The sequence below is a fragment of the Patiria miniata genome, unplaced genomic scaffold (assembly GCF_015706575.1).
Source record: "Patiria miniata isolate m_02_andy unplaced genomic scaffold, ASM1570657v1 HiC_scaffold_12, whole genome shotgun sequence".
NCBI classification, from domain to species: domain Eukaryota; kingdom Metazoa; phylum Echinodermata; class Asteroidea; order Valvatida; family Asterinidae; genus Patiria; species Patiria miniata.
In genome coordinates this window covers 5,456,708-5,484,160 of record NW_024037050.1, presented here as the reverse complement: position 1 = coordinate 5,484,160, position 27,453 = coordinate 5,456,708, and the positions used below count along the sequence as shown (strand labels likewise).

The following is a 27,453-nucleotide window of genomic DNA, read 5'->3' as shown; positions in this document are numbered from 1 at the left end:
CTCAAAATGCTAGTTTCTTCAATTTTTTTTTTTCGACAACTGTGCCCAATGTTCAGCATTACTGATCAGCGTGACAGATCATCATGCTCATTGTATGAATCTCTTTTCCTTCATCGGAATAAGTCCTATCAAGAATTGTCACCAGTTTCATGACGTTCCACCAGCATTTCTTGACAAAATCTGGCACTGCACCACACTTGGTCTTCTGTGTTATTGTTGGACTGTATAGTTTTTTTTTTAAAAACCTTGAGGTTGTAACAAACAGTCTCCCTTCAACCGCAAATGGAGCTGGCCTGGGGGTGGGGTGTTTGACAACACCAAAGCATGCACGAGGGGTTTGGGAATGGGCAGTGGGGGTGGGGGTTGTCCATACTTACCACAGTCAGCCTCCTCCTCGTTGCTTACAACCGTGACTTCCCCATCCTCGTGGATTATATCCTGGAACATTTCTGCCTTGGCATAGCACAGCCTCGGGTTTAACTTGATATTGACGCTACCAAACTCAATGGATTGCAAACTGACGAGATTGAGAGACCGCACAGTCGAGGACATGACCGACAAGGAGTGTTTGCTATCGGAACGACAATGCATTCATGCGGCCAACGGGGGTAACGTTCGGGAAAACAAAGACATTCAAGGGTTAGTAATACATCATTCAACATGCAATCTTTCTTGTAATCCACTGGCAACCTCTGCTGTATCACGATTCCTGCAACATTCCCCACTGAGGTGCAAACATGCTTCAAGTAATAACTGCCGAGTTGGGACATTATAAAAAAGTAAAACTGTTCCTGAATCACAGTGTGTGATTTCTAGATCAGCTTCAGTTTCTGATGATTTTATGGTATTACAGTTTTTTATGCTTTTTATAAATGGCATCTCTTTCTCCCGATTAAGAATTGTTCTGTACTTCAGAAATGAACGTTGCAAGAATCTTGATACAATCCAGGAATTTCAACCGACCAACTCCCCCGAGGTGCCAGGAAGATGCCATGCCAGTGGTGCATGCGAAGAGGGGGAGTACTTACTGCACTCTTGCCGAGGTTTATTGGCATAAAACTCCACACTTTGACGTCCGGGCTGTTTCACAATACTTTCCCACATGCCTTCGGCGGCATAGCACAACGCGGGGTTCTCATAAAAGAGAACGTTCCCCTTGTTGATGCGCTCCAGGGACGTCATACCCAGCGACTCGATAGAGTCGCTGTTAATGAACAGCGAATACTGCTTGGGTCCATCGATGCTGGAAAAGTGTGGAGGTGGTAGGGTGGGTACAAAATGATCAGACATATTGCTGTAAGGAATCAGGGTGATACTGCATTTGTCATTCCGATTATTATACCTGTAATTCTGTCCATATAGTTTTCCGTAACTTTTTTTTTTCTCTCCAAATGATGTATACATTTCTCATCCATCTTAATCTCCATTTCCACAGTCACTCCTATCCACACCCTTAACCCTGAACTCCCAGTTTCATCTTTGCTACAAACCTCCTGATTCCTACGAAATCCACAACTTAGAGAATCCAATGGAAGGTTATCTTCAAGCAAACTTGAATCCTCGTTCATGATTGGTCGATCCATGGCAACAACAGTGTGGTGTAATCCTAAATACCATGGTGCGTATCGCACCCTGTGTATCGTGCTACATGTATTCTAAGATACTGTATGCACACCATTCCTGCTATATATATGCTTCATGCATGTGTAATAGATAACCGCTGCTAAATTTGTGAGTGCGCCAATTCGGGCGATTCACAATGCAGTGCGCCACCAAGAGTTTGCCATGGAGAGTCCATTTTTCCAGTTTACAGTCGACAAAACATGGCCCATTTGGGTGAGTGTCAGTAGACAACTTGAATTAATTTGTTATAGATTGGGGCATAGTGTTCTGCCGCCTCACAAAAAAAAAACACATTGATAAGAAAACAAAAGAGCAAACAGATACTCAGAGCATACCTTTACCAAACTACGGACTGGTAAAACTAACAATTTCAAATGTCCCGCGCTGTGAATTTGTTGACCATCTCCCACAATGCACTGGGAAAAATGAACTCTTCGTGGCAAACTCTTGGTGGTGCACTGCATTGTGAATCGCCCGAATTTCACTTGAAGATAAATTTGTTATCCAGCTCGTGGAACATGGAAAATGTAGTGCGTCTGTGTTCCCTATGCCACTTGGCCTTTTGCGTCATGGCATAAGTGGTGTGCATCTACGAGTAGTTTTGCAGCCGGGTACTCTACTGAAGTATAACACAGACACCTGGGTATCCATAAAAGTAGCCCCACCCCAAATGTTGTATCCCGGAAGTTGCTCTTCAAATTGTTGATAAAGGTGAGCCACAAAAACGGTACCACATCGGTGCATCAATCAACAAGATACTGGTACAAGTGTGTACAATTTGGGCTGAAGGAGATGTAATTTTAAAATGCCCAGAAACATGAAAATCATTTTGGGGTCTTGTTTTTATTCTTAAATAAGTCCCCACAAATGGCATTCAGAACCTTTCTTTTTCATTGTCTGAGAAATTACCAAGTAATTTGGAAACTTCGTTACGGGTACCCGATCCCATGATCTGGAACCGGTTCCTGACATCAGCGGTCGGGAACTCTGGTGCCCGGTTCCGATGAATGCCCCCCAAGTGGATTTTTTTAGGATCTAATTGGAGGGCGAGGGTTAAGGTACAACGTAAACCCAACTTTGCATCTTCCCAAATGCATATTACCGCTAACTCAGTCCACTGCTTGCCTAGCATTAATTTGTAAACCTCAATTTCTTGAGTCAATTTTGGCAGGTAAGTTATTTTTTTACCATGCCATTTTTTTCTAGTCCTATACCAATTTTTCTGAGAAGCAGTTCTACGGGAATCCGTTTCCAACTATCTGCTTTCTCACATGATGTCACTCATTAAATTTATGTGGAATTGTCTGGAAAGTTCTTCACCAAAAAAAAAAATTGTTCATCACAAAATACTACCTTGGCATCCTCGCATTCTCATATTTTTGGAATTCGTGACAATCGCATCTCATGCACTCTCTCTTAACGTTCAGAAACGTATTCAACACAAATACAATATTTTGTTAACATTAAAGTTGCCAGCTCTCATTTCTTTGCCTCCACAAAACTGTGGCTTGTCCTTACCCATACAACTTCCGCCCGTAGATCTTCTTGACGTTGCGCAGGAAGGTGAGGTTATTGAAGTGGTCGTGATGGCCCTGCACGGTCACGAAGCCTTTAATCTCCTGCACTGTGCTCAGCCGCTCCAGCAAATCCAGGGTTATGCCTTGCTTCCCCAAAAATATATCCCTGCAGAAATATCCGATGAGACGTTTTTTTCTCAGATCAGAGATAAGCCCCAGTCACACATTTTATGGTTTGGAGCTACGAATAATCCACGGTTTACCAAGAATCAATCGATCATGATGAACCGTCAAGATTCGTGGAGAACTCAACATTCTAAGAATGCACTGCAGTTTCAGGACGGATAGCCACGACTGTCCTACAGTTTCTGTATGAATACATCACGGTTTGTCAAGAATATGGACGGATCGGTGAAGAATATCGACGGTATTACGTTAACGCCACGGTTGTCTCGATTGGGCCAAGGATGACCAAGGTTCTCCGTAGCGAATTTGTAGAGATTTCTACCACGAATGAGCTACGAATCTCCAAGAATATGTATGAATAGCCACGAATGGAGTACCGAAGTGAATACGTCACGCGCACAAAATGTGTGTAAAAGACATTAGCAAGTGATTCAGCCCGCGAACCAACACGCGCGCGTACTCCATTCGTTTGCACTACACTTTCTGGTTCTAAATGACGTCACACTTCGGTACTCCATAACACTACCAATCAGTACGGTTGTCCTACCAATGTCTCACGGTTGCACTACGGATTGATTTTCATGACGTCTCAACACGGAAGTTTTGAACAGTTTAAAACACGAATACGCAAGGAAGATGACGGATAACCACGGAGGTACATTTGTACTAAGGATGAATACGGTATTCCCACGGTTTATCAAGAATTTCAAACCGTGGAGATCTGTAGCTCCAAACCGTAAATGTGTGACTGGGATTTAGCTAACACCGCTTTAGACTTGAATGCCCTCCTGCAGTGCTGTAGTCGAGTCCGTCACAAGTCCATCACCAGTCTGGTCAAAAGTAAATCACAAAATCTTCTCAAAATTTCAGTCCCCAAGAACCGTGGAATTCTTTTTTCACATTTTGTTTGAATAGCTTGTGATTTGACGCTGGAGGGACTGGTGACGGATTCCACTACAACACTGCCTTCGCAGTCTTTCAACTTTTGGTTTCTATTTTGCCTGATCGAGAAAACCAATCATGTTTTAGTTGGTCAACTTTCAGGAGGGATCATGAAATCAGATGCAGAACATTGAAGGAAGAGGTTTCTACGAATGTCCAAAAATTACCCTTCAAATGAAGCGGTGCCAATGAAGATGTTATTCCTGATGATGGTACAGTTGGATAGCGATCCGTTGTTAAAATCTTCCTTGAATATTGCTTCTTCTGGGCCATCACAGACTGCAGGATCAAAAAGGAACATTTTGACGAATAAATGAATTCTTGAAAAATCACAATGCAAAATAATATTATTGACCTTTGTAATGCTCTCACCACACGCCCTGACGACTCATAAATTGACACAGCTAGGCCAGAGGCAGGGGTGATGTATAGTCAAAGGTGTGTGAAACCCCTTAAAGGTATAGTCCATCATTTGTAATTTGTGCATTTTGTTCGTTTGAAGCAACAAAAGTGCCCGAGATCTAAAGAAGGGTGCCGAACAACTAACCTGATGAAGTTTCAGCTCAGCTTTAGCTGTATATTTCGAGAAAAACAACATTCTAGGGTCTCGATTTCAAATCAGAAGTTGCTGAATCATGTTTTGAATTGGGCCTGAATTCAGCGTCCAAGACACGTTCTCACTGAGCCGAATGCAGCTCTACGCGATGTCGCGCACTGATCCGACGAATTATAGCAACCACGCGCGCATGTGCGTCGTGCCAATGCTTGCGCGTGCTTTGCCGAATAACAAAACGAACAACTAATTTAAATTTTCCTACGGTGCTTCTTAAGAAGCACCGTTGGAAATGCCTTCTTTCGTTGATTTCTTCAAAATGCCAGCTTGCCAGAAAGAATAATTTCACAGGGAGTTTAGTCCCCTTACTATCTTTCAACCAAGTATGTTTTTCAACAATAATTTAACAGTTACTTTTTGGATAGCTGCAAATGATGGACTCTGGCTTTAAGTTCCTAGCGCATGACATACCACCTGACTATTACATTACCACACATCATCTTGCCTCAGTGTAAAAAAGATCCATAAACCAACTCCACAAATTGCAATTTTTTGTCAAGTATTTAATGTATTTGGTTTGCTTTTATTGGACAGTTACAATTTGGTACTTACAGTTTTATGGGTGAGTTAGGGGGTTCGGGGGTTTTTTTTGGGGGGGGGGGGGGGGCACGAACCGACCAACTCACCCGAGTGACTTGTAGAGGCTCCATTGCCAGAGCTTACAAATATTCAAGCGAAGCGAATATCCCCCGTCACTGAATTATGGATTTTTTTTAAGAACAAGAAAAACAGAAAACTGCCCCTTTCTGCACTCTATTGCGCTGAACAAAATATTACGTGCAAACGTACAGAGTGATACAATACAATATTATTTAGGTGTAAATTAAGAGAAGGATGATCTTACATGAAAATCTGAAACGAAATTTGCTGCTTGCTGTTGGCACCGTTTTTAGTGCAACATCACCGGAAAAATTGTAATATAATGCTAATAAAATAAAAGCAAAAGATTTTCAGAGTCTCACAGCAAAACTTTACGGATATACCGGTACATGTGCCATGAACCCAAACTAGTAACGTTTAAATCGTGGGTCATCCTAACATACCTTTGGGGCACGGACCATCACATGGAACACATTTGTTGTCGCCCGGTACGCTGCTTTCAATCATTCCTGTACCGCACTCATTGATACAGTTGTCACCTTCGCGTAGGACATTATCTGCTCAAATTTAAACAAAACAAAAAAATTAACAAATTTCCCTTTCTCGTTTTTTATATCCATTGTTAGATACATTAACTATGGGCTCCGTGGGGGGGGGGGGGGGTGTGGCCTAGTGGTTAGGGTTTGTGACTCATGATCAAAGGGTCAGGGGTTCAAATCCAGCTGCTAGTCATATGTTGTGTCCTTGGGCAAGCCACTTCATCCCCACTTACCTCTCTCCACCCAGGAGTATAAATGGGTAGCGGCATTAGCTGGGGAGCAACCTGCGATGGACTAGCATCCCATCATGGGGAATATTCTCAGTCGTTTCATGGCACTTAAACCGTGGATAAACGCCAGCCTGATTGGGCCACATTGTCTCATGACAGTTACTTTACTTATGGGCTCCATGTGACATATGGATCATCAGACACTATCGTCGAACGCCTTGACTAACGCTAGGATATTATATGAGATGACCCCTGTACCTGGGCATTGGAGCAAACACCTAGAGCCATAGGCGTATCTGAAGTCTGGATTGGGTTCATTCTGGTACGTCTCGGGGTTGTATAAGGTGCTGGGTGGGCAGGCTTCCACGCACTGGTCATCCATGGTGAACTTCAGACAAGCCTGAAATCAACGGAATACACAGTCAGGGTTAGAACCCACTACCTCCCGATCTCAAGTCAAGTAGCCTAACCGGTACACGATACTTACCAGGCATTCTTTGTTGCTCGGCCCAGTACAGCCACTAGCACAGCTTCTGTGGCAGCAGTCGGCCTGCGTTGGTCCCCGGCAGCGATAGTCACAGGTCCCACTGCAATTCTTGCGAGTCACTGGCAAGAAAAACGCATATTATAAAGAATCCTAATGTCCTGATCAAAAGAAAATGTGTAAGAGTTGATACCTTCTCCAAAAACAGCAATTGTCTCTTGCAGTTTTTCTGTAAAGGGTATCGATATGGGCTCCTTGCACCAACAAAACAGGGCGCGTTTTTACCATTTGAGAGCTCCGTGGACAGGACACACAGCATGCGCGCGTACTGTACTACTGGTTCGCGGGCCAAGTACGCACAACTTCCTGAATGTGCAAAAGCTGTAGCCTCCGCGTCTTCGCGTGAGCATCAGGAGTTGTCAGAGCGCGAATACATTCAAATTCAACTGGCAATGGTCTCCGAAACTATTACTGCCTCCAAAAACTTTGGATACATTCGAAATACGCAGTGGATGGATCGGGAACCAGTCTAGGTCACCCCCAACTCTCCTGATACTGGTGCACAGAGCCCATACACACCGAAAACTCAATTTCATCATATTAAAGCTAGAGTCCATCATTTGCAGCCATCCGAAAAGTAACTGGCGTAATTAATGTTGAAAAACAAACTTGGTTGAAAGATAGTAAGGGAAATAAATTCCCTGTGAAATTATTCTTTCTGGGAAGCTGTCATTTTGAAGTAATCAAGGAAAGAAGGCATTTCCAACGGTGATTCTTAAGAAGCACCGTAGGAAAATTTAAATTAGTAGTTCGTTTTGTTATTCAGCGCAGCGCGCACAAGTATTGGAACGACGCACATGCGCACGCGGTTGTTGTAATTCGTCAGATCACTGCGCGACGTCGCATATAGCTGCAATTCAAAACAATTCAAAACATGATTCAGTAACTTTTGATTTGAAATTGAGATCTTAGAATGCTGTTTTTCTCGGAATGTACAGCTGAAGCTTAGCTGAAACTTCATCAGGTTAGTTGCTCAGTATCCTTCATTAGATTTTGAACTCTTTTGTTGCTTCAAACGAACAAAATGCACAAATTACAAATGATGGACTGTAGCTTTAAACCTCGTAAAAAAAAAGTGGCAATCCGTGTCGCAAATAAAATAAAATAGTAACAGTAAAAAACTAAAGATTGGCATTACAGAAAAGGATTTGGACAACTATAATCAGCTCTGTGTACATGTACCGATACATCTCAATCAAATGTGAATCCACTACCTGGGCCCAGTTTCATAGAGCTGCTTAAGCAAAAAATTTGCTTAAGTACGAAAAAACATTGCTTAGTAAAACTAGGTTACCTGCCAAAACTCCATGTGATGTACATTGCTTGTGACCGGTATTTAGCTGTTGTTTACTTAGCATAACAATCGCATGGAGTTTTGGCCAGTAACCTGATGTTATTAAGCAAGACGTTTTTGTGCTTAAGCAAATTTTGTGCTTAGTAAGCAGCTCTATGAAATTGGCCCCAGATTGTCTACTTACATTCTTGGCACATATCAGGTCCAGGACCCCAGCATCCTCCAGGGCAATTGGGTGCACAAACATGCTCTGTCAGGACGGTAATCAAAAAAAGCTTGAGAATTTCATCTTTGCAATGTTATTTTACTACTTAATACTTAAAACAGCCAATAATTAGAAATTGTTAAGTAAAAATTCAATAACTTAAAGGGAAAATACAACATTTGCAAACATCAAAAAATAAAACTACCAAATCGTTTTGGAATACATTGCTGGACTGTTAGTGAATGACAGTGTAAAGCGTCCTGTAAAATCATGGCACCTGGTATATTGTCATTTTCAAGAAAAGTGGTATTTTTGTATCAATTTCCAACGCTGATCGGCCGATCAGCGTTGGAAAAACTGGCTTTTTTTTCAAATACTGGCCCCAATTGACCATCGCACTTGTTTGCAATCGATTACAAACCTATGAACGGTTACGAGCCAGCTAGACTGGTTCCCCGACCTTACAATTCCCCAATGTATGTAAACTGCTCTGTTTCTTCTTATATGGAGTCAGGGAACCAGACTACAGGAAAATGATTGTTTTTCTTGGTTTTTATAGCATTTTCGAACCCAAAACCTCAAAAAAGTCAGTGTAACTATATTGGCTATATATTTCCAACCCCCCAATTCCATCCATTTCTGAAAATTACAGCAAAAGCAAATGATGTATATTCCCTTTAACATGGGGTGATGTTTTTTTCTTCAGGTGATGTTTCATTCAAAAGTGAATAACTTTTGCATTGATAGAAACACTCTGGCTGAAATTCAAGAAATAGCACGGGAATGCTTACACATGTTATTTCTGTTAGAAATTGGCTTCAAACTTTAAACTTACCCTCTGTGCAGGAGCCGCCATGATCTGAAAACCAGGGAACAAGATCCTCACGTATGTCGCTCCAGTCGATAGTACGAACGTAACACAGGTCACGATTATCCTCAAACTTGACATCCCCTTTTATGATCTCTGCGACAGAGAATGAGAACACTACCAACACTTAAACCTATGTTTCCCGAATCAATACTACATGTATGAGGTCTTTTGAATCATGTCGATGTAAGAATAGTAATAAAAACAACTAATTTGGCCCTACCTACTAGCCAGTAGAATATGTGGTCTGTGATGTCGTGACGTCACGCTGACAGACAACCGTGGGGCAACCCAAACTAAAGCATCTTACAAAAAAACGAAACCCAAATATGCATATATGGGCCCCCACAATCCCACTGACTTTATACACCGAATCCCACATGTCAGCAAATGAGCAACGCATGTCAACAAGCAGACTTTGAGTGCTCTTCACACTCACCCCTCCTTGCAGATCAGCCTCACAGCGAACTCTACAGTTTGAAATGGAGGTCATACCACTTGTACTCACCATGCAGCATTGGCATCTGCAACTGCCGCAGTCCAACCGTGGGCAGCCTGTTGTGGTAGGTGGTGGCCACGTAGAGCGCCAGGTTTCCCTCGTACAGCTCCGTGCCACGGATCACGCGAAGGTTAGGCAAGGAGATCATCTCAGAGTAGATCAGGATAATCAAGACGTAACCCGTCACCTCCTTGATTTCGCTGAGAAAGGACAAGTCATAGTGTGTCTGGCGCAGGAACTTCACCTCTAAGTTCCCGTCCACATATGTGCAACCTGTCAACGCAGAGAGACAGAGAGAAGTTAGAAAACAATGCCCTGTGCATAGCCAGTGTTGTAGATAGAGACCATCACATGGCCTAAGTTACGCACTGTTTCATGAAATCAGCTGCTGACCTCATTTTAAATATTCTGGGATGCAAAAAGGTAGAGGGGATGGGAGGACAAAATTCCTGATTTTTTTAAAATAGAAGGGCAAATAACCTCTTCTGTCACCAATATTTTCTTAGTTTTATAACAAAACGTTCCTACTGCCATTTACGAATGTTAACATTAGCGTACCTTCAAACCGTTCCTTCAGGGACTGGTAGATCAAATCGTCATTCTCAAACTCGGTGTTACTGGATACCCCGTTGCCATTTCCAGTGCACACTGCACAAAGATAAAAAGAAACGAGAGAGGGAAATTAGTTTCACACTTTTACACACACTGGTAACAAAAATGTCAAAACCCTTTTCAACATTTATTCATCCATAACCGTCACACTGTATTACACTAGAGATTCAACATTTGGGATTTGTCTTCATCAATGAAATTTCACTCATAAATACTGAGACAGTTTATCCATTCCTATTGGTTGAGAGCCTGTCACATGGGTGGTGTAAACTGCCGGTAAAACACCGGTCGGTGTTTAAACAGCGATGTTTAAAACTGGTTGCCAGCACCCACACTGCGCGCCACATGCGCGCAGTAAGTGCCGCGCGCTCCGCCGGCTCGAGAGCACTGATATGATCTCCATATAAGGAGAGATATCCTCACGCGCCACGGGAACCCTAGAAAAGTCCCGGACACGGAGTAAAATGGTAGATTACATGTAACACAACTTGTCAGAAATTGGTCAACTTTTCAACTTTTTTATGGTCTTGTAACCAAAAACGGTAAATGGGGATAATATTGTGATGTCTTCAATTGGTTAGGGGCCTTGTCGCCAATATTAACCCTCGTCTTCGTCTCAGGCCTTTATCGTCGACCACGCCCCTACAGGTTTTAAACCACACGTTTATAACTGCCCCAGTACGCTATTTATCCCCTTATTTTACATAACAGATGATGAATCATCACATGACGCCAAGCCGTAAGAAATCAACGCTCGTCCACAAATACTGTGAACATCTGAAGTTCTGCAATGGGTTCAGGGGCATGTTGGACTCATGTCCCACATACCAGATGTTATCACTGAATCATCAACTTCAGACGTCCGTGTGCATGAGTTAACTTCTTCGGGGAGGAGTGTTGAATGGAGGTCAAGCAGTACAGGGTGGATGACCTCCATGTTAACAGGAGATGCACATCACTGAGTATAACTACCGGTTTGTAACACACACTTCAATGCACATGAGGGGGACATTTGCCATATCAATTATCTCATAATTCATCAAACTCCATAATGACTTCACGGATGCCTAGACATGAGGTACTGCTTTCCAACAATACACTTTCACTTGCACTGAATTAACGGCTGGCAAATTTGGCTCTGGAGAGAATGTTGCATTCTGACGCCACTTTTGTCATCATATACAGTACATGTACATACAGGGTGTCATCTATTAAAATGGAGGTCAGTCATTGCAAAAATGTTGAAAAGACATGAATCTGGGACTGAGAAACATTTCTAATTTTGTCAGAAAATAATCTAAAAATGCACTCAAACTCTCCATAGACTTTGTACACAACAACAGAAGAGGAATCTGGCTTAGTACTGCATTCTTTCAGAGTTTTCCGTAAGGTTCAAAACCATGAAGACGGGGAATAGAATAAGAATATGCAGACCAAATGACCTACAGTTTGTGCTGCAACAACACTCAGAAAGCACTTTACAATCCATTACAAAATACATTTGTGTAAATATTGTAAATGGTCAGGGATTGTCCAGCCTGGATCCAAGGTTTCAGCCTGTAAAATGATGTAAGTTGCAAGACGTGTCGTCAACTAAATTGAAAACGTATGAAATGTCTTCACTGTAACGCACTACAAACTGTATCTATTGCACAAAATCCAAATCTTTTGCCTGCATCTTCTCAATATGAAACAACAGAGGGCGCCCCAGTAGATCCATTCAAGTCAATACACACACACAAAAAGTTATGAAATGATGACCTCGCTCTGAGGCGGGGAATTATTAAAGGACAATATTTATTGGCAAAACAATTTCTCCAGCGAGTGTTTAAACAAACCCATCTGGTCTCAACGGAGCGCGCACGAGGACTTTAGCCTGGCGTTTCCCCCATATGTGGGTTTGATTATAAATATAAATTGCAATTACAATTTATCAAGCAAGGCTGATTTTCAAGACGAAAAAAAATTGTTAACGTGTGCAGGAAGTGTACTCTTCAGCAGCCTTTAGCGAAGATAAATCAACCTCATGTGCATACGCTGGTGTTTGTGTGGAGCCTGTGCATTTTCCCAGGGGTGTTGTCCAAAATGTACAATTCATTGGTTTAAAATTGTATTGCGACTTCTTTTTTTTATCATGCCTGGAGTAAACTCAATACGTGTACAGATGTAGCAGTCCTGTAACTCGCTCCGTCTTACATGTATATATTTATTTAATTGGAATTAAAGATTCTGCTTTAGATTTGTGTTTGGTAGGTTGCAGGTTCATATTTCTGGGTGTTTTTATTTTCCCCTCCACCCAAATGTACCTTAGGCCAAAAAAAAAAAGTCTCCGGTTTCTGGTATGGAGCTTGCCCAAAAAGTGGTACGGCGACGCAGCTTCTTTATTTTTATCTGATTTTTTTGCTTCAAATGTCGGCTGATGACTGCAAATAGTGCCCGACTAAACTTAGTGCAAATATATGGGAGTCCAGAGAGGCCACATAAAGCTTATTCTCGACCATAACCCAATCTAAAAACACGTTAAAATTGTGCAGCAGCAGGATTCCAGTCAAACCAGTGACTTTGGCAGTTTTGAGACATCATCAATAATGAGACATTCATTGAAAAAAAAACTTTTTCATTTTGCCGACGCGCATGGCTACGGCGATGCGCGCGCATACCAGAAACCGGAGACTTTTTTTTTTGGCCTTACGTTGACTACAAATGTTACTACTACGCATGTAGTTATTTTCCCTTTGAGATTTTTTGTTATTTAAAGCTACAGTCCATCATTTGCAGCTATCCAAAAGGTAACTGACATAATTAGTGTTGAAAAACATACTTGGTTGAACGATAGTAAAGGGGACTAAACTCCCTGTGAAATTGCTCTTTCTGGCAAGCTGTCATTTTGAAGAAATCAACGAAAGAAGGCCTTTCAAACGGTGCTTCTTAAGACGCACCGTTGGAGTTTCCGTTAGTACATGTAGTTTGTTTTTTTATTCGGCGAAGTGCGCGCAAGCATTGGCACCACGCATGGGCGAGCAGTTGCCATAATTCGTCGAATCAGTGCGCCACATCACGTAGCTGCAATCGGCTCAATGAGGACGCGTCTCGGACGCTGAATTCAGGCCCAATTCAAATTTCAAAACATGATTCAGCAACTTTTGATTTGAAATCGCGATCCTAGAATGCTGTTTTTCTCGGAATGTACAGCTGAAGCTGAGCTGAAACTTCATCAGGTTAGTTGTTCAGCACCCTTCTTTAGATTTTGAGCAAGTTTGTTGCTTCAAACGAACAAAATGCACAAATTACAAATGATGGACTATATAACTTTAACTATTATAACTCATTAAATTGTAATGGCTACACTTTGTACATGTAGCAACGTTGAACGATCCCCTCAACTTCCATTAATCTGATTCTGAAATATCAAAAAGGCTCAAGTGCATGTACTTCAAACAAATTGAACAGCCAAAAATTGTTTCAGTTGTACAATGTATTTGAGAAAGAAAACAGGCGTGCTTTCTATAAAATATGACTAATCTTTATTACCGAATAAAACAAAACAAAACAAGACATGTGTATAGTTTCAAGTAGTTGGAGTAGGGCACTTGACGTGTACACCACATCAAGATACAAGTTTGTCATGAGAATTCTTTATGATCAACCATTACAAAAAATGCTTGGCATACTGCAAAAACAATCTGCCCAGTTAAGATTACGAACTGTGATAGCTGAACGCCACTAGATTCAATTGGCTGTAGTCAATGAACAGCAGTTCAAAAGTTAGTCTCTGCTTCACGCAGCACGTAATCAAATTTCCAACGGTGTGGCCAACCTGTCCCCGATTTCGCAGATATTTTTGGAAATCCCGCTGGGCGATCTCTAAGAACTTCACAGCTTTGCTGCTGAAGATCAAGCCACTCCGCACAAATTTCAACCCCGACAAATCTAGGTAATCAATCTTCACAAATCCAAATCTCAGCAGGATCTATTAAAAAAAACAATTTACAAACCATCAATGACGGAAAACGGTAAACTTTCACCACACACTGGGCTTCCAAGAGAACAACAATTACATTACTAGTCAGCAATACAAGGTTTCTCCATACAAAGCAGCCATTCACAGTGCTCCATAATGGCCGAATTAGCGAAATCACTTGAAGCCAATTCATATTTGAATTGGAGCATTTACCCATTGACATATTAGACGTTTGAAAACTGTGACTTCCATTTTAGGGGAAATGCGGAAGAACCCGCTGTGAGAATTGACTTAAGTGGCTTTGGAGCAACAAGAACCCAGCATGATAGTTGTAGCTTGGTGTTGCATGTACGCACTTACATCCTCCACACGTGTACAAATATACAGGGAGCATGGACTTTTTACTTTTTACATTGACCCACTGTAACAGCTACAAATTGCATTCCTTGAAGACAAGAAACTGATTAGCTTGACCGATTACGTTAACTACTTAATGTTCTAATTTTGCCTAATCAAAGAAATTAATTTCAAAGTCCTTTGAAGTGTACAGTAAGATTTTTTTTTTTTTGTAAAGTGCCCCCAAATAAGAAAATGTTTTCTTTGCAAATTCATGAATTCTGCTAGATACCGGTACATGTACACATACATGTACGAGTGAGATGTAATAATGGTTTTTCGTAACTTGTCAACTTCCAAGAAAACTCGGCCAACATGTAAAGTTTCCTGGGGAATTTCTGAGCTTTGTTATAGGTGTCCCACGTTAGGCAACCCTTCATCCGGTTTAGTACCCAATTCCTGGACGTTAACTTTTTTCTACTTTTTGGAGCAAATTTTTTGACACTAAAATGTTTTACAAGGCTCCCATAGCAAAATTTACAAGGGCCACACAAGTAATACCAATAATCACCTGAATGAATTTGAAGCTCATCAACAGTGAAGTTTGGCAACACTAAACGAAAGAGTAGGGGGGGGGCAGAGGGGAATCAAAGTACGTCAGATTATGGAACTCCACCATACATCAAGAACTATGTACATTTTTATTAACTCCTAAAACTCTGAGTCTGAGCTCTACATGTACTACATATGTACAATGTGCATGTCATGAGATTTTCATTAAAAATCACTTGACTCCATCTTCTGATTAATGATAAGTACAAGTACACACAGACGTCAGGCCCTCAATGGATGATCACCTGTTCCAGGTTCATTAAGCCGCTCGCTCAAGACAAAAAAAAATAATAATTTGAACAAAAGATTGACAGTTAATTAACTGAAGTCATTAGTCAGTGAAAAGATAAGACAGCACAATCTGTTCAAACAAGCCAACAGGAGAGATGCATCTAGAGTGAGTACATGAGTGTTCTCGTACCGTGCGCTTCATTTCACATGAGTTCCAAATATCACAGAAACCTTTTCCTTTCCCCCCCCCCCCTTTTTCCCTGTCAAATGGGTAATCATTTGCGTACATGTATAGTAAGAGCACATGGTGCCTTTCATTTATTTGACATTTTTTTTCTCTGGAACAAAATGATTTTATGACATTTTCTTCTTCGCGGGGAAAAAAAAAATTAGAATTACTTAAAGGTCTAGAGCACATCACTTGCAGCTATCCAAAAAGTAACTGTCGAAAATATTGTTGAAAAGCATACTAGGCTTAAAGATATAATGACACTTAACTCCCTGTGAAATTATTCTTTCTGGCATACTGTCATTTTGAAGAAAACAACAAGAAGGTCATTTCCAAAGATGCGTCTAAAGGCGAATTTTTGGAAATTTCCGTTAGTAGTTTGTTTTTAATTTGAATAAGTGCACGCAAGCATTGACAAAACGCACACACGTGCGCGGTTGCTATAATTATTTGTCACTTCAGCGCGTGACATCACGTAACAGCAATCAGCAGAACGAGAACGTGTCCTGTACGCTGATTTCGGGCGCAATTCAAAACATGACTTGGCAACTTTTGAACTGAAATTAAGATTCTAGAATATTGTTTTCTCGGAATATACATCACTGAGCTATAACTTCATCAGGTTAGTTAAACACACCCTTCTTTAGATTTTGAGCACTTTTGTGGCTTCAAACGAAAAAAAAATGCACAACCGACAAATGATGTACTCTACCCTTTAAAAGATGATACATCTTTGATGCCTCTTGGTACAGAAGCTAAAATGCAACACAGACTTGAACAATCACAACATACATGTAGCAACCATGAAAGACATTACTGCCATTGTGGCAACTAGAATGGTAGACAGATGGGAGCAAACTGCAACATGGAAGTGTAGAATTACTGATTGCCACATTTTTTAATTTCACCATAAAGAAGCAACTATCAGACAGACAATTTCTGTGACAACATGTCTGGTGTACATGTAAGTATATCATTACATGTACCGTGTCTCTTCTTTCCAAATATTTCTAAGGGTGAGATAGCCCCTGATTTGTAACACTAGCTGGGATCGGCCAGGTTTGTGAGCTGCAGGTATTCTGTTTTACAGTAACATATCCACGATAGCCTATACATGCAACCGCCCATTTCATGCTTATTTTTATGTCACTGTCAAGGCGGATACTGTTACAGGAATGGTGTGTGAGCAGTGTGTGGGATTGGGCGTGGGGGGGGGGGTGTAGGACTGTATGTGAAGTGTACAAGGAAAAGAAACACAAAGGCAGATTAAAAGCCTCGCCTACGACACGCTCAGTAGAGTGACCATGCATAACAAGTCATAGCTTCACCACCTCATTTTGGTGGGTTTTTTTTGGGGGGGGTGCTTATTTGGCGGTTGGGGGTATATCATGTTTTTACATTAAGCTGTTGAACCTCTGTCAACCAAGTTAATTTTCAAACACCATGTTTCCGATAAGGGACCACTATAATAAGAGATTAAATAATTCTGATTTCTATTAATTAGGAATGTTACACTTTAAAATCAAACAGTATTAATTGTAACTTTGGTATACATGTCTATCATTGCACGCATTAAACATACAGGGACACAATGACAGTAGACATCAGGTTTACCCCCTTCCTTCCTCTGAGACTGCACTTAGCTGATGTATGTATATCGGTGCGGGGCAAAATTTGCAATAAAAACTTACATGTCCCGACGCCAAACTCCAATTTTTCTCGGACCAAATAGACCAAATACCGGCAGACAGCTCCATTTTGTTAAAAAAAAATGTTTTAAATAATTTGTCAGCAGGGAGAAATTTATTCAAAGGGAATTCGATCTATATCCATTTTTTTTTTGGGGGGGGGGGTCTTTTTTCGTCTTCTTGTTCGCAGGCTCGCAGCACCTGAGCACCAAGAATGTGACCAACTGACGCCCCACAGGACAGCCGACACCCGACCTGGCCTTGCTGGGCCCTGCAGTAATTCGCAAAATGATATTTCCCCGCTGATAAGAGGCAGAAAATTGCCGGAGACGCTTATCAGAAGCAACTTATCCTTGGGAAATTTCTAGCAACTGGAGAGGCCGAGAGGCTGGACAGCACCTTGGCCTGCGGTTGTTGACGATTTGATCGTTGACGAGGAGGTTGCATTTCAGGGCCAATATGACGAGACGACAGTGACTAATCCACGGATAATGACGTCTTTTGTTCTTTAAAAATTTTTATCTGATAAATTTGACCATTCAGGGTAAAGCGGGATTTTGAAATTATATTTTGTTTATACATACCCCAAATAAAATGATTTACGGCTTGCTCAACAGATTCCCTGAACAGAATTTAAAAACAAAACCAGCCTACGCACTATTAACAATGTACAGTAGTTAATTTGTGTACATCTTTTCAGCTCTCTACTGTTAATTTTTTTTTCCACCGCGGACTACCGATCCCCTTAATGCAAAGATGCACCATTAAAAAAAAAAAAAAGCACTGGTAGGCCTCCCATTTGTTATGATTAAGACCAAAATGGATTTATAATGGCAAAAAAAATGTGTGACTGTACTATGATGTAGCCACTCACAGGCCTCTCGGCAACCGCAGGAGGTATACTCGGCTTTGCTCATGGGGAAACGGGCCATAGATCAACGGGCTATTCATATCTCGAGAGGAATCAATTAAGGTTGCTGGATGCAGTGCAGAGCCGGGATGCCTAGCTCCAGCTAAGAAAGAGAACTTGATTTGATTCAAGTGCACTGGAGCAACATCAAAATACGGGCTCAGACAAATTATAGCCTCAAATCAAGGACTTCAACAAAATCTCTTCCCCCAATCAAACAAACTATTCCAATGGGATGGGATTTACAGAGTTAACTTAAATTTACATCAGAGTGAAAAGGCCCTTGACAATCTGCTGCACTGATTTCACTAACTGTGTAAATCGCATTGGAATGGGTTAAAAACCCTGCATCTCTGGTTTTCATGAACGAATTTTCATGACATTTTCACTGATTAAATATACAAGTAAGTACGCTCCATCAAGATGAAATACTCATGTTCAGTAGTTTTTGAGAAATGAAATGATTTATCTGCTTGCACAACTTTTTTGGGGAACACCCTGTTGGGGGGGGGGGATTTTTCACATAAGCCATGTTTTTACAATGGCCCTACATGTTCATTCTTGCCATATCCACATGAACACAAAAAAACAAGTGTGAATCGGCATTGAGGCTTTAAATGAAGTGAATCAGCATGCAGGCTTTAAATGGAGCAAAACCATGCAGCATTTTTTATTTTTTTTGTTCGTTTCGTGTCCCCCCCCTCCTTACCCCCACCCCTTTTTTTTGGAGGGGGGGATGATCAGTGTTTATTCCTGTTGACCCCAGGACACAAATTGTACATCCATTTTTGAATCTTGGGTTTCACTCTAGGATAAACAATACCCAGAAACTGAACAAATGACTAACACAAGTAACAGATAATCAAAAGCTCAGCTGAAGCCCAACCCCGATTTCCCATAAATCCCCAACCCATCCCCCTAACCACTAAATGTTGGGTAACCCAATTATGAGTCATTACCAAACAAAAAAAACCACTAGCTTTAAATTACACTGGTATAAATATTATATAGTGCGGCTCTTAGATTGGATAAGCAGATGCAGAGTTTGGAAGTCTTGTGGTTTTAATAAGTGGCCTTCCCAGAATGCCACACTACACTGCGTGTGCAGGAGGCCTGTAACGGACAAACCACATGCCTGGCCCTGGATCATTCACTGCCTCATATTAAACTTTTATTACTCTTTTTAACACTGATGGGCATTTTCTAATTTTGATCAAATAAAAAAGTCACACAATGGTGATAGGTTTCAGGAATACACAAATTCACTGCACAAATGCAAGTAACAGACAACTTGCACAATGTACTGTATAAAAGTCATGTTCACATGTACCATGTACGGTACCAAATGTACGCATTAAAGGTGGATTAAAAAAATTTGTTTCTCATCCGGGCTTTCTGAAAAAAATTAAGGAGGCGGGCACTTCTTTATTATTTCTTTCTTTCTTTTTTTCCCAAGATGGCAGATTTTCCAAGATGACAGGTGGAGTCTTCCATTTTCTCGACTTTTTTATTACGATACAAAATTGTGTACGGTACAAAGGAGCAATACTGTAGGTCCCTAACCCCTTACATTTTTTGGAATGTAATATAAATTGGAAATTTGGAGTATAATATTACTATGCATGCCTTGGTGTTTAAGATGTAGAAAAGTTTGGTGTAAATTTTGGCAGATCAAATACAATGTACTTACAGTAGTCCCAACGACCTCTGTACACATATAGAAACCAATTAATTCAATGATTAGTAATGACCAAAATTACAATCATCAATTTCAAGAATTTTTTTTCAAAAAGGAATAAATGGCAGAGCTCCTAATGCCAAGACAATCCACTCGACATGTACCTTGCCTTGATCATAACTAATCACATGTAATCTCACCCTGCGGTAGGTCCATTAATCTACTCTCAAAAGGAGCGTCCCTAGCAGGCTTGCCAGCTTTAAACACAAACATGACGACAGATTTAAATACGACGATCCATCACTAACTGAAGACAGCATACGCGTGCCAGTGTGTGTACTGAAGAGAGTGGTTTCACAGTAGCTCCAAAAAGTTTGCTTGCTTACCGTCTTAACAACAGAGAAGTCTACGGCCGTTTTGTGTGTGTGTGGGGGGGGGGGGGTGTTTCAAAAGAAGAAGGCCTAATTTACCGTACATGTACCGGCAGATGATGAATTGACATCATCTACATGATGTCAATTTACGGTATTGTAAATTCTACAATAACTTCTATCATTAACAGCCTGAACTTTTTATCTTTCGTTTATAAAACAATTACAGCACTTAACAACTTGTGAAAAGATTTTCACTGAAGATCAAATTGAACAAAATATGTTTTTCTTGAAAAGGACAGAATTGAGTACCCCATACAATATGAAAAGAGGTACTGGTATTCCTCAGCCATCTACATGTAAGCTGTTTGCTTGTCAAAAACAATCATTACACATATTTTGTTTGTTTGCTTTTTTAAAAGGTCTTCAGGACTCATGATTCCCCAAATAGATCACTTGTACATACAGGTACATGTACATGTACCAGTAGTGTTGGTTTATAGTACTTACATGCAGTTTCGTAAGCTGCATTAACAAATTCAATGAGACTAATTGACAGAGCACCAGTTAATTGATGGAGCACCAGTTAATTGACGGACTACAGGTACAGTGCCATAGCAGTCATCAATTACCTGAGCATTATTAGAATCGTTTGTCATCCAACGGAGTAAAATTTTTAGGATTGTTTCAGATGTGCCGTTTTGCACACTCACAGTGCCCACAGATACTTGATGCAATGGAGATGGTGCATTCGAAACATGAAACAGCTGTAGAGCCCACAGAGGCACTGTGCATGAAACAGTCACCTGGTCACAGGAAGCACTGTCTCTGATTAATGAGCAAGGATTTAATGAGAGAGCTTATTGCCTGGCTCTTTCTTTTGGATTGATGAATCTTAAGTCATCAGTTGTAGTGAAAAAAAAACAAGGTCCCTCGACTCAGTCTTAGAAGAGGGACCATGGTAAACACATGGGCACGTTGGAAATGAAGATGGGATACAAGACTGGAATGGCTGAAGTATTGAGTTCACTAATGCCTTTACTAATAAAAGAACTCAGTAGGAATCATTAACCCAGAACCCCTGAGCACTTTCCCAAGAAAGTATCCTGAATCCGCCAAAATCCATCAATTTTGTCATGCAAAAAAATGTTGGTGTCCTGAGTCCATCAGAATCCACTGGTCAGTGAGTCCATCAGAATCCACCAGTGTAGTACATACATGTACCGGTACATGTACCTCATACACATACGCAGCTTCAGAACTCCAAAAAAGGGGTGTGGACAGACCAGCAAAAACGTACAGAGACTACTGCACTCGATGGACTAAATGATGTAAATAGCTGGATGTAATCTGCATAACAATGTTATTTGATACATGTGTACCATTATTATTATTATTATCATTGATGGAGTCAGGTACTGAACACATACGTTAGGCTTAAACTAAAATGCATTTCAGCAATTAGGGAGTATACATCAATTCAGACTGTATGTACATGCACAAATGTTTGCACACTAATCTTATGCAACATGCTCACAATCTAAAAACATGATATGATGAATGAGCCAAGATGCACTATTCTCCAGTACATTCACTAACCTATCCGTATAACATTGTCCATTATAAAACTGTTCATAATATACCCAAGTGTGTTTACATATCCTTCACGCTTTCATTTTAAAATACATTTACTGATAAGGACAGTGTTTAGTTTGAAGTCATAGTTTCATCGCTGCCTTGTCTTGAGACTCTGACCACAAGAGCGCAGGTTAATGGGCCGGCTATTTACTTTAGGAGAAAAAGACTTTCCGGCTTTGACAGGAGCTCCATTGTGCCGTCAGAAATCCCAAAATGTCACTGTCAGATTGTGATTGGTCAATTAAGTGTTGAAGATCCAAGAAAGTAATAGGCAGAGACAGCTCCGCATTCGCTGACATTTAGAGGGAAACGGGTGAAAAAAAAAAAAAACCGTTATGATTTTGGTAATGAACAAGTCCGGCACTAATTGAGTCGCCGCGTATGACAAGGCTTCCGGGGATTTCCGCATTAACCTTGGCGGCCGGGCGAAGGATTCAACAAACAAACACGCAGCAACAGGCCTGCAAGGCTCGGATCCCTGTAATAATCTGGCGTCCATTAAGGCCCAGCAGGAAGCCATTATCGATTCCCTGAAATATTAAAGTCAATTTACATAGTCTAGCACATTTGGCCTACATGTACAGTAGATGTACCAGTGGGCTGTGGCACGAGGCGGATTGGAAATTTGGAGAAGGGCAGAGTTTAATTAGAACTGGCTCTGACAGGCAGGATATCGCACGATTGTTACAAATGTGGCACCAGTGTATGAGATGGGTAACGACATGTACCTTTCGTTAATCACAGCTTTAATCATACCGGGAGCCTTCCCAAGTCTACCGGGTATCACACTCTGAGTTGTGCATATGTTTCAGCACCAAATCGGCCAAAATCCACCAGTGCCAGTGATGGCCGATATTGATGGATTCAGTACTAATGGCATATATATGAAAACTGAAAACTAATGAAAACTAATGGCTATATACTGTACCGTATTCGCCTATGGGATGGCTCTAGAGGGCTAATCTACCAGTAGGAGTTGATTGGATAGAGGATATGATAGAGTTGACCTACCCTGTACCGTACATGTACACGTATGTACTTCAGCCAAAAACTTCAACATCACAAGTAGTACATTATATATGTACATGTACACACGTTTATTTATCGTGAAAATCAAGGATTTCCTGCTGTTCCTCATTATCGATCTTTTGTTCATACCATATCTTTTTTTGCAACAGCTCCCATTGGTTTTGTACACATTTTCTAATCGAGGACGTCCTCAATTTGACTCCTGTCCGCAATTACGCAAGGATGTTTCGCATGTGTGTCCTCGATTTTACACAATAAACAAAACCATAAATCATGAATATGTACCTGTTATATGACATTCGAGTAAACCAATGTTACCCAAAGAAAATATAAGACCTAACAAATTATTCCCCTTAAAAGTACTTAAAACAAGGGCAGGGGTTTGCTTACAAATTGTTCAAAATGGCGTAAATGAAATGGCGTCATAAACGCGCACATTAGGGTAATTTCTACGCCTCCTAAGGAGCTGTTAACAACACGAGGAGTCAGGGCAGTGCTTCACCTTACAACTCATCAACTAAACACTCAGTGCCCTTTACCCCTCTTTTTCCACTTTGATTGCAAGCGGCGCTTTTGACAGTCGATATGGATTTTTCCAACTGCACACGATCAATACAGGAAGTGGTCCTGTCAGAAAGCCAGACCGAAAGAAATCATACAGTCCCAGGAAAGAGTGGTGCTAATGCAGCAGCAGGTGAGGGAGGGGGAATCTGGGGCAAGGGAGGGGAAGGAATTCTTTGAAATTGCATTTCAGGAGGCAGAAGACTTAAAAGGGAAGATGCAACATTTGCAAACATTAAAAAAAACGAAAAAAATCAAATTATTACGAAATACCTTACTGGATTGTTAGGGAATGACAGTTTAAAGCATCATGTAAAGTTGTGGCTCCCAGTGCGCTGACATTTTCAAGAAAAACTGTATTTTTCCAACGCTGATCGGCCGACCAGCGTTGGAGAAAACTGGCTTTTTTTCAAAACGTGCTCCTAATTTTTATATTTTTTTGTTCGTCTGCATTTTTTTGCAATTGATTACACACCTGTGAAGACTACAAGCCTGCTAGACTGATTCTCTGAACTTACAATTCCCCAAAGTCTATAAATTGCTCCGTTTCATCTTGAGTGGGGTCAGGGAACCAGACTACAAGAATATGATTGGTTTTCTTGGTTTTTTTTCCAGCATCTACGAACCCAAAACGTGAAACAAGTCAGTGTAACAATATTTGCTATAACATACTAATCTCCAAATTCATTTATTTCTGAAAACTGCAGCAAAAGCAAATGTTGTTCATTCCCTTCAACTGACAAATACTTTTTTTTCTTTTCAACCCAAATGGCACACTTGCAATTCAGAGAAGGGAGACATTAATGAATTTTTTTTATTTTAAATAAAATAGCTGTGCTCGGCAATGGCATTTTATACTCTTTGGCATTTTCGTGTACATTTGCAGCAAATTGTTTAAGACACTAGATTTCACAATGCACACAAGCCGCTAGCCGTAAGAGCTTTGTTTACAATGTATGCGTGCCACTCGTGCACACACGTGCCGTCACAGCACACTCATCGCAACCCCCCCCCCTTTTTTTTTCTTTTCATAAAGTCACGTATGATGACAGGAATCTTGTGCCTAGATCGACCGAAAAAAATACACTGTACATGTATGGCCTTAACTTGTTCACCCTGTGTGCACACACACAGAGGCGAGCTGTTCAAATCCCCGATTACCCAAAATTGATTCCCTTCCAACAATGACTCTGTGATATTCAATCTACTTGGGCAAATACAGGGCCAGCTGCAGGAATGGCAGGCACGGCGCAGTTGCCAGACCGAAATGCAGACTCCCTCTCCCATTTTTATTTTCAGTTTTAGCTCCAAAAGATAAGGCATGAACAGTGCCTTTATACAAACCCCCAGAAATCACAAACCTGGAGAGCACCTTAGCCAACAAACTCATGCGAAATCCTAATGAAATGACCATCTAGAAACAGAAATCTGAAAGTAACTTAAACTTTTTGTAAGGAATTCTTTCATACTTTTTGCATGACCTGAAGGTTTAGCCTAAAGAACTCCGGCTGACTGACCACAGTGGACTGAATGCCTGACTGAGTCATTGAGTGTAATTATTATTAATACCGTATCCTCACCTGAGATTTTTAAGTCCTCCATCCTCTTCAACAAGTTCAATTTTTTTTTTCTATTAATACATTTTAAACAAACTTACGCTTAATCCATCTAAGTATAAAACTATGCAATTTCACTTTGGGAAAAATCCCCCCGACCCACCTTCTTTAAAGATTGGTGATAACATAGTTGATGTTGTAGCACAAACAAAGTTGTTAGGAGTTTGGATTCAGAGTGACCTTAAATGGAGCACCCAGGTCCAAGAAATGATCTCTAAAAGTAGTAGACGCCTCCACATCCTTAGCCGTTTAAAAAGGTTTGGTGTTCCCAGAAACGATCTTGTAACAATATTTACTACTTATGTTCGTCCTGTCTTAGAATACGCTGCCCCTGTGTGGCACTCTGGTCTTACATCAAATCAAACATCATATATTGAAGCAATCCAAAAACGGGCATTTAAGATAATCTTAGATCAGGATCACTCCACTTATGATCATGCATTGTCTAGATTTAGTATGAAAACCTTGGCTAACAGGAGGGAAGATCTTTGTTTACAATTTGCCAAATCTTGTGTTGCTTCTGATCGTTTTAAGAGTTGGTTCCCCCTAAACAGTAGAGTTCATGCCATGGAACTACTTTTAGACAAAGACGACAGTTCATTGAACCTAAAATAAAGGTGGAAAGGTACTCCAAAAGTACTGTCCCGTACCTTACAAAACTACTAAACGCATGTATGCGCACTTGATTGTCAACAGTTTTATAATAATCACATTACCTAAACAAACACACAAAAAAAATAAAAAATAAAAAAAAAAAAAATCCCAAAAATTAACAAATTATATTAAAAAAAAACTCTCCAGGATATATACCACCCCTAAATTTCAACTGCCGGTTGGATTTTGAAAAAGGCTGGACCATTTTTTTTTTTTATTATTGTATAGTGCCGTTTGTTTTTTTCCTTTCTTTTTCTTGTTTTCACAATCTGAAAATGTTAATGTGATTTTAATGTTAAGTATGCTTTTAAATGTATTGTTCATCTTTTTGGTCAAAATTTGTGTGTGTGTAATTTTAATTAATAATGTTTTAATGGTGTTTTTATATAAGTGATAACTTTTAATCTTTGTACACTGAACCGCAATTCGGTCTTTTGACCGCGAGAGTTCGATAAAAAATAAATGAAATGAAATGAAATGAAACAAGTTTCTATGTTTTATTCCAATCCAAAAACCTCTTTTTTTCTTTACTTAGATGTCTGCAACCCTATGAACAAAAGTTTTTTGTTTTGGGCACAAGGCAGATCTCCGCTTTGCCAGACTTGCTCCAGATATGGACTATGGACTGGGAATCAGCATATCTCGCGAAAACGAAATTACTGTGTGGCAGACAATAATTCTAAATTGTAAAGTTATAATTCAATAACTAAACACTGGCTGATTTTTCCGGGTCTATGTCTCATGAAAAAAGTGAATAACTGTTGTATTGCAATTTAGAAAAGCAATCTATTTTTCAGGAAACTCGAAAATAGCACAGGGAATTCAACTTTTTTCCCCCCTATTCCAGGACCTACCGGGTAAGAAATACATATATAAATGTGCTTCAGTCTTTCAATGCAAAATTACTTGTAATTGCCTTTATTAAAGACGGACTTTAAAACAATGCGTTTTGACATCTGAGCTAAATGTATCCGCTTGACATGTCCAGTGGATGCTTAAATAATTTCCAAAGGCAACAAGTTGATTTTCAAATAATCTGTCATCAATTGTTTATTCAGACTGGCCTTCTATACTGTATTATTTTTCCCCTTGGAAATTTGACCCCGTTCCCACTTGATCCACCAATTGGGGGATCTGATCCACCTTTTGCCAAATTGCCGGATCAGATCCCCCAATTGGTGGATCAGATCCGGCAATTGTGTGTAGTGGGAACGCTAACCGTTATAAGGTGGATCAGGATCAGATCCACCTTTTCTGATCCACCTCTGGACCAGGATACAGATCCCCCAATTGGTGGATCAGATCCGGCAATTGCCGGATCACGATCAGATGGGAACGCAAAAGGTGGATCTGATCCGGCAATTTGACCTGTTAACATCCGCCCGGTGCACGAGTGGCGCGAAAATGTTGCGGTCTCATGAATGAAGAAACACGTTTTCAGGCGTGTAGCTCATGTGAACATTTCCAGCGTTTACAACATGCACAATAAACAACCGCTGAACTACGGGCTAGCACCGGCACCGCGCATGCAAAAGCGCACGTGGTATCCCAAAAATACACTATAGGCCTTATTTTTGTTGCGTGTTCGTCCATTACTAAACCTTTTTCATTCCTGAAATTTCACTTATTTTTCCATCCATAAATGACTCTGAGTCCGCACTCACCAA

At 40.6% G+C, this 27,453-nt stretch overlaps 1 protein-coding gene across 1 annotated transcript in view; it reads right to left on the bottom strand.

Annotated features, from left to right (window-relative positions):
• Positions 1-9,928, bottom strand: part of LOC119746215 (epidermal growth factor receptor-like) — a 44,556-nt gene extending 34,628 nt beyond the window's left edge. Inside the window, exons 1-9 of the mRNA XM_038223035.1 lie at positions 9,670-9,928; positions 9,129-9,257; positions 8,273-8,338; positions 6,738-6,856; positions 6,509-6,650; positions 5,925-6,038; positions 4,436-4,547; positions 3,142-3,306; positions 1,029-1,243 (exon numbers count right to left, since the gene is read on the bottom strand). Coding sequence (XP_038078963.1) covers positions 1,029-1,243; positions 3,142-3,306; positions 4,436-4,547; positions 5,925-6,038; positions 6,509-6,650; positions 6,738-6,856; positions 8,273-8,338; positions 9,129-9,257; positions 9,670-9,808 — 1,201 coding nt within the window. The 5' untranslated portion in view covers positions 9,809-9,928. The remainder of the gene's footprint in view (positions 1-1,028; positions 1,244-3,141; positions 3,307-4,435; positions 4,548-5,924; positions 6,039-6,508; positions 6,651-6,737; positions 6,857-8,272; positions 8,339-9,128; positions 9,258-9,669) is intronic.
• Positions 9,929-27,453: the final 17,525 nt, after the last annotated feature.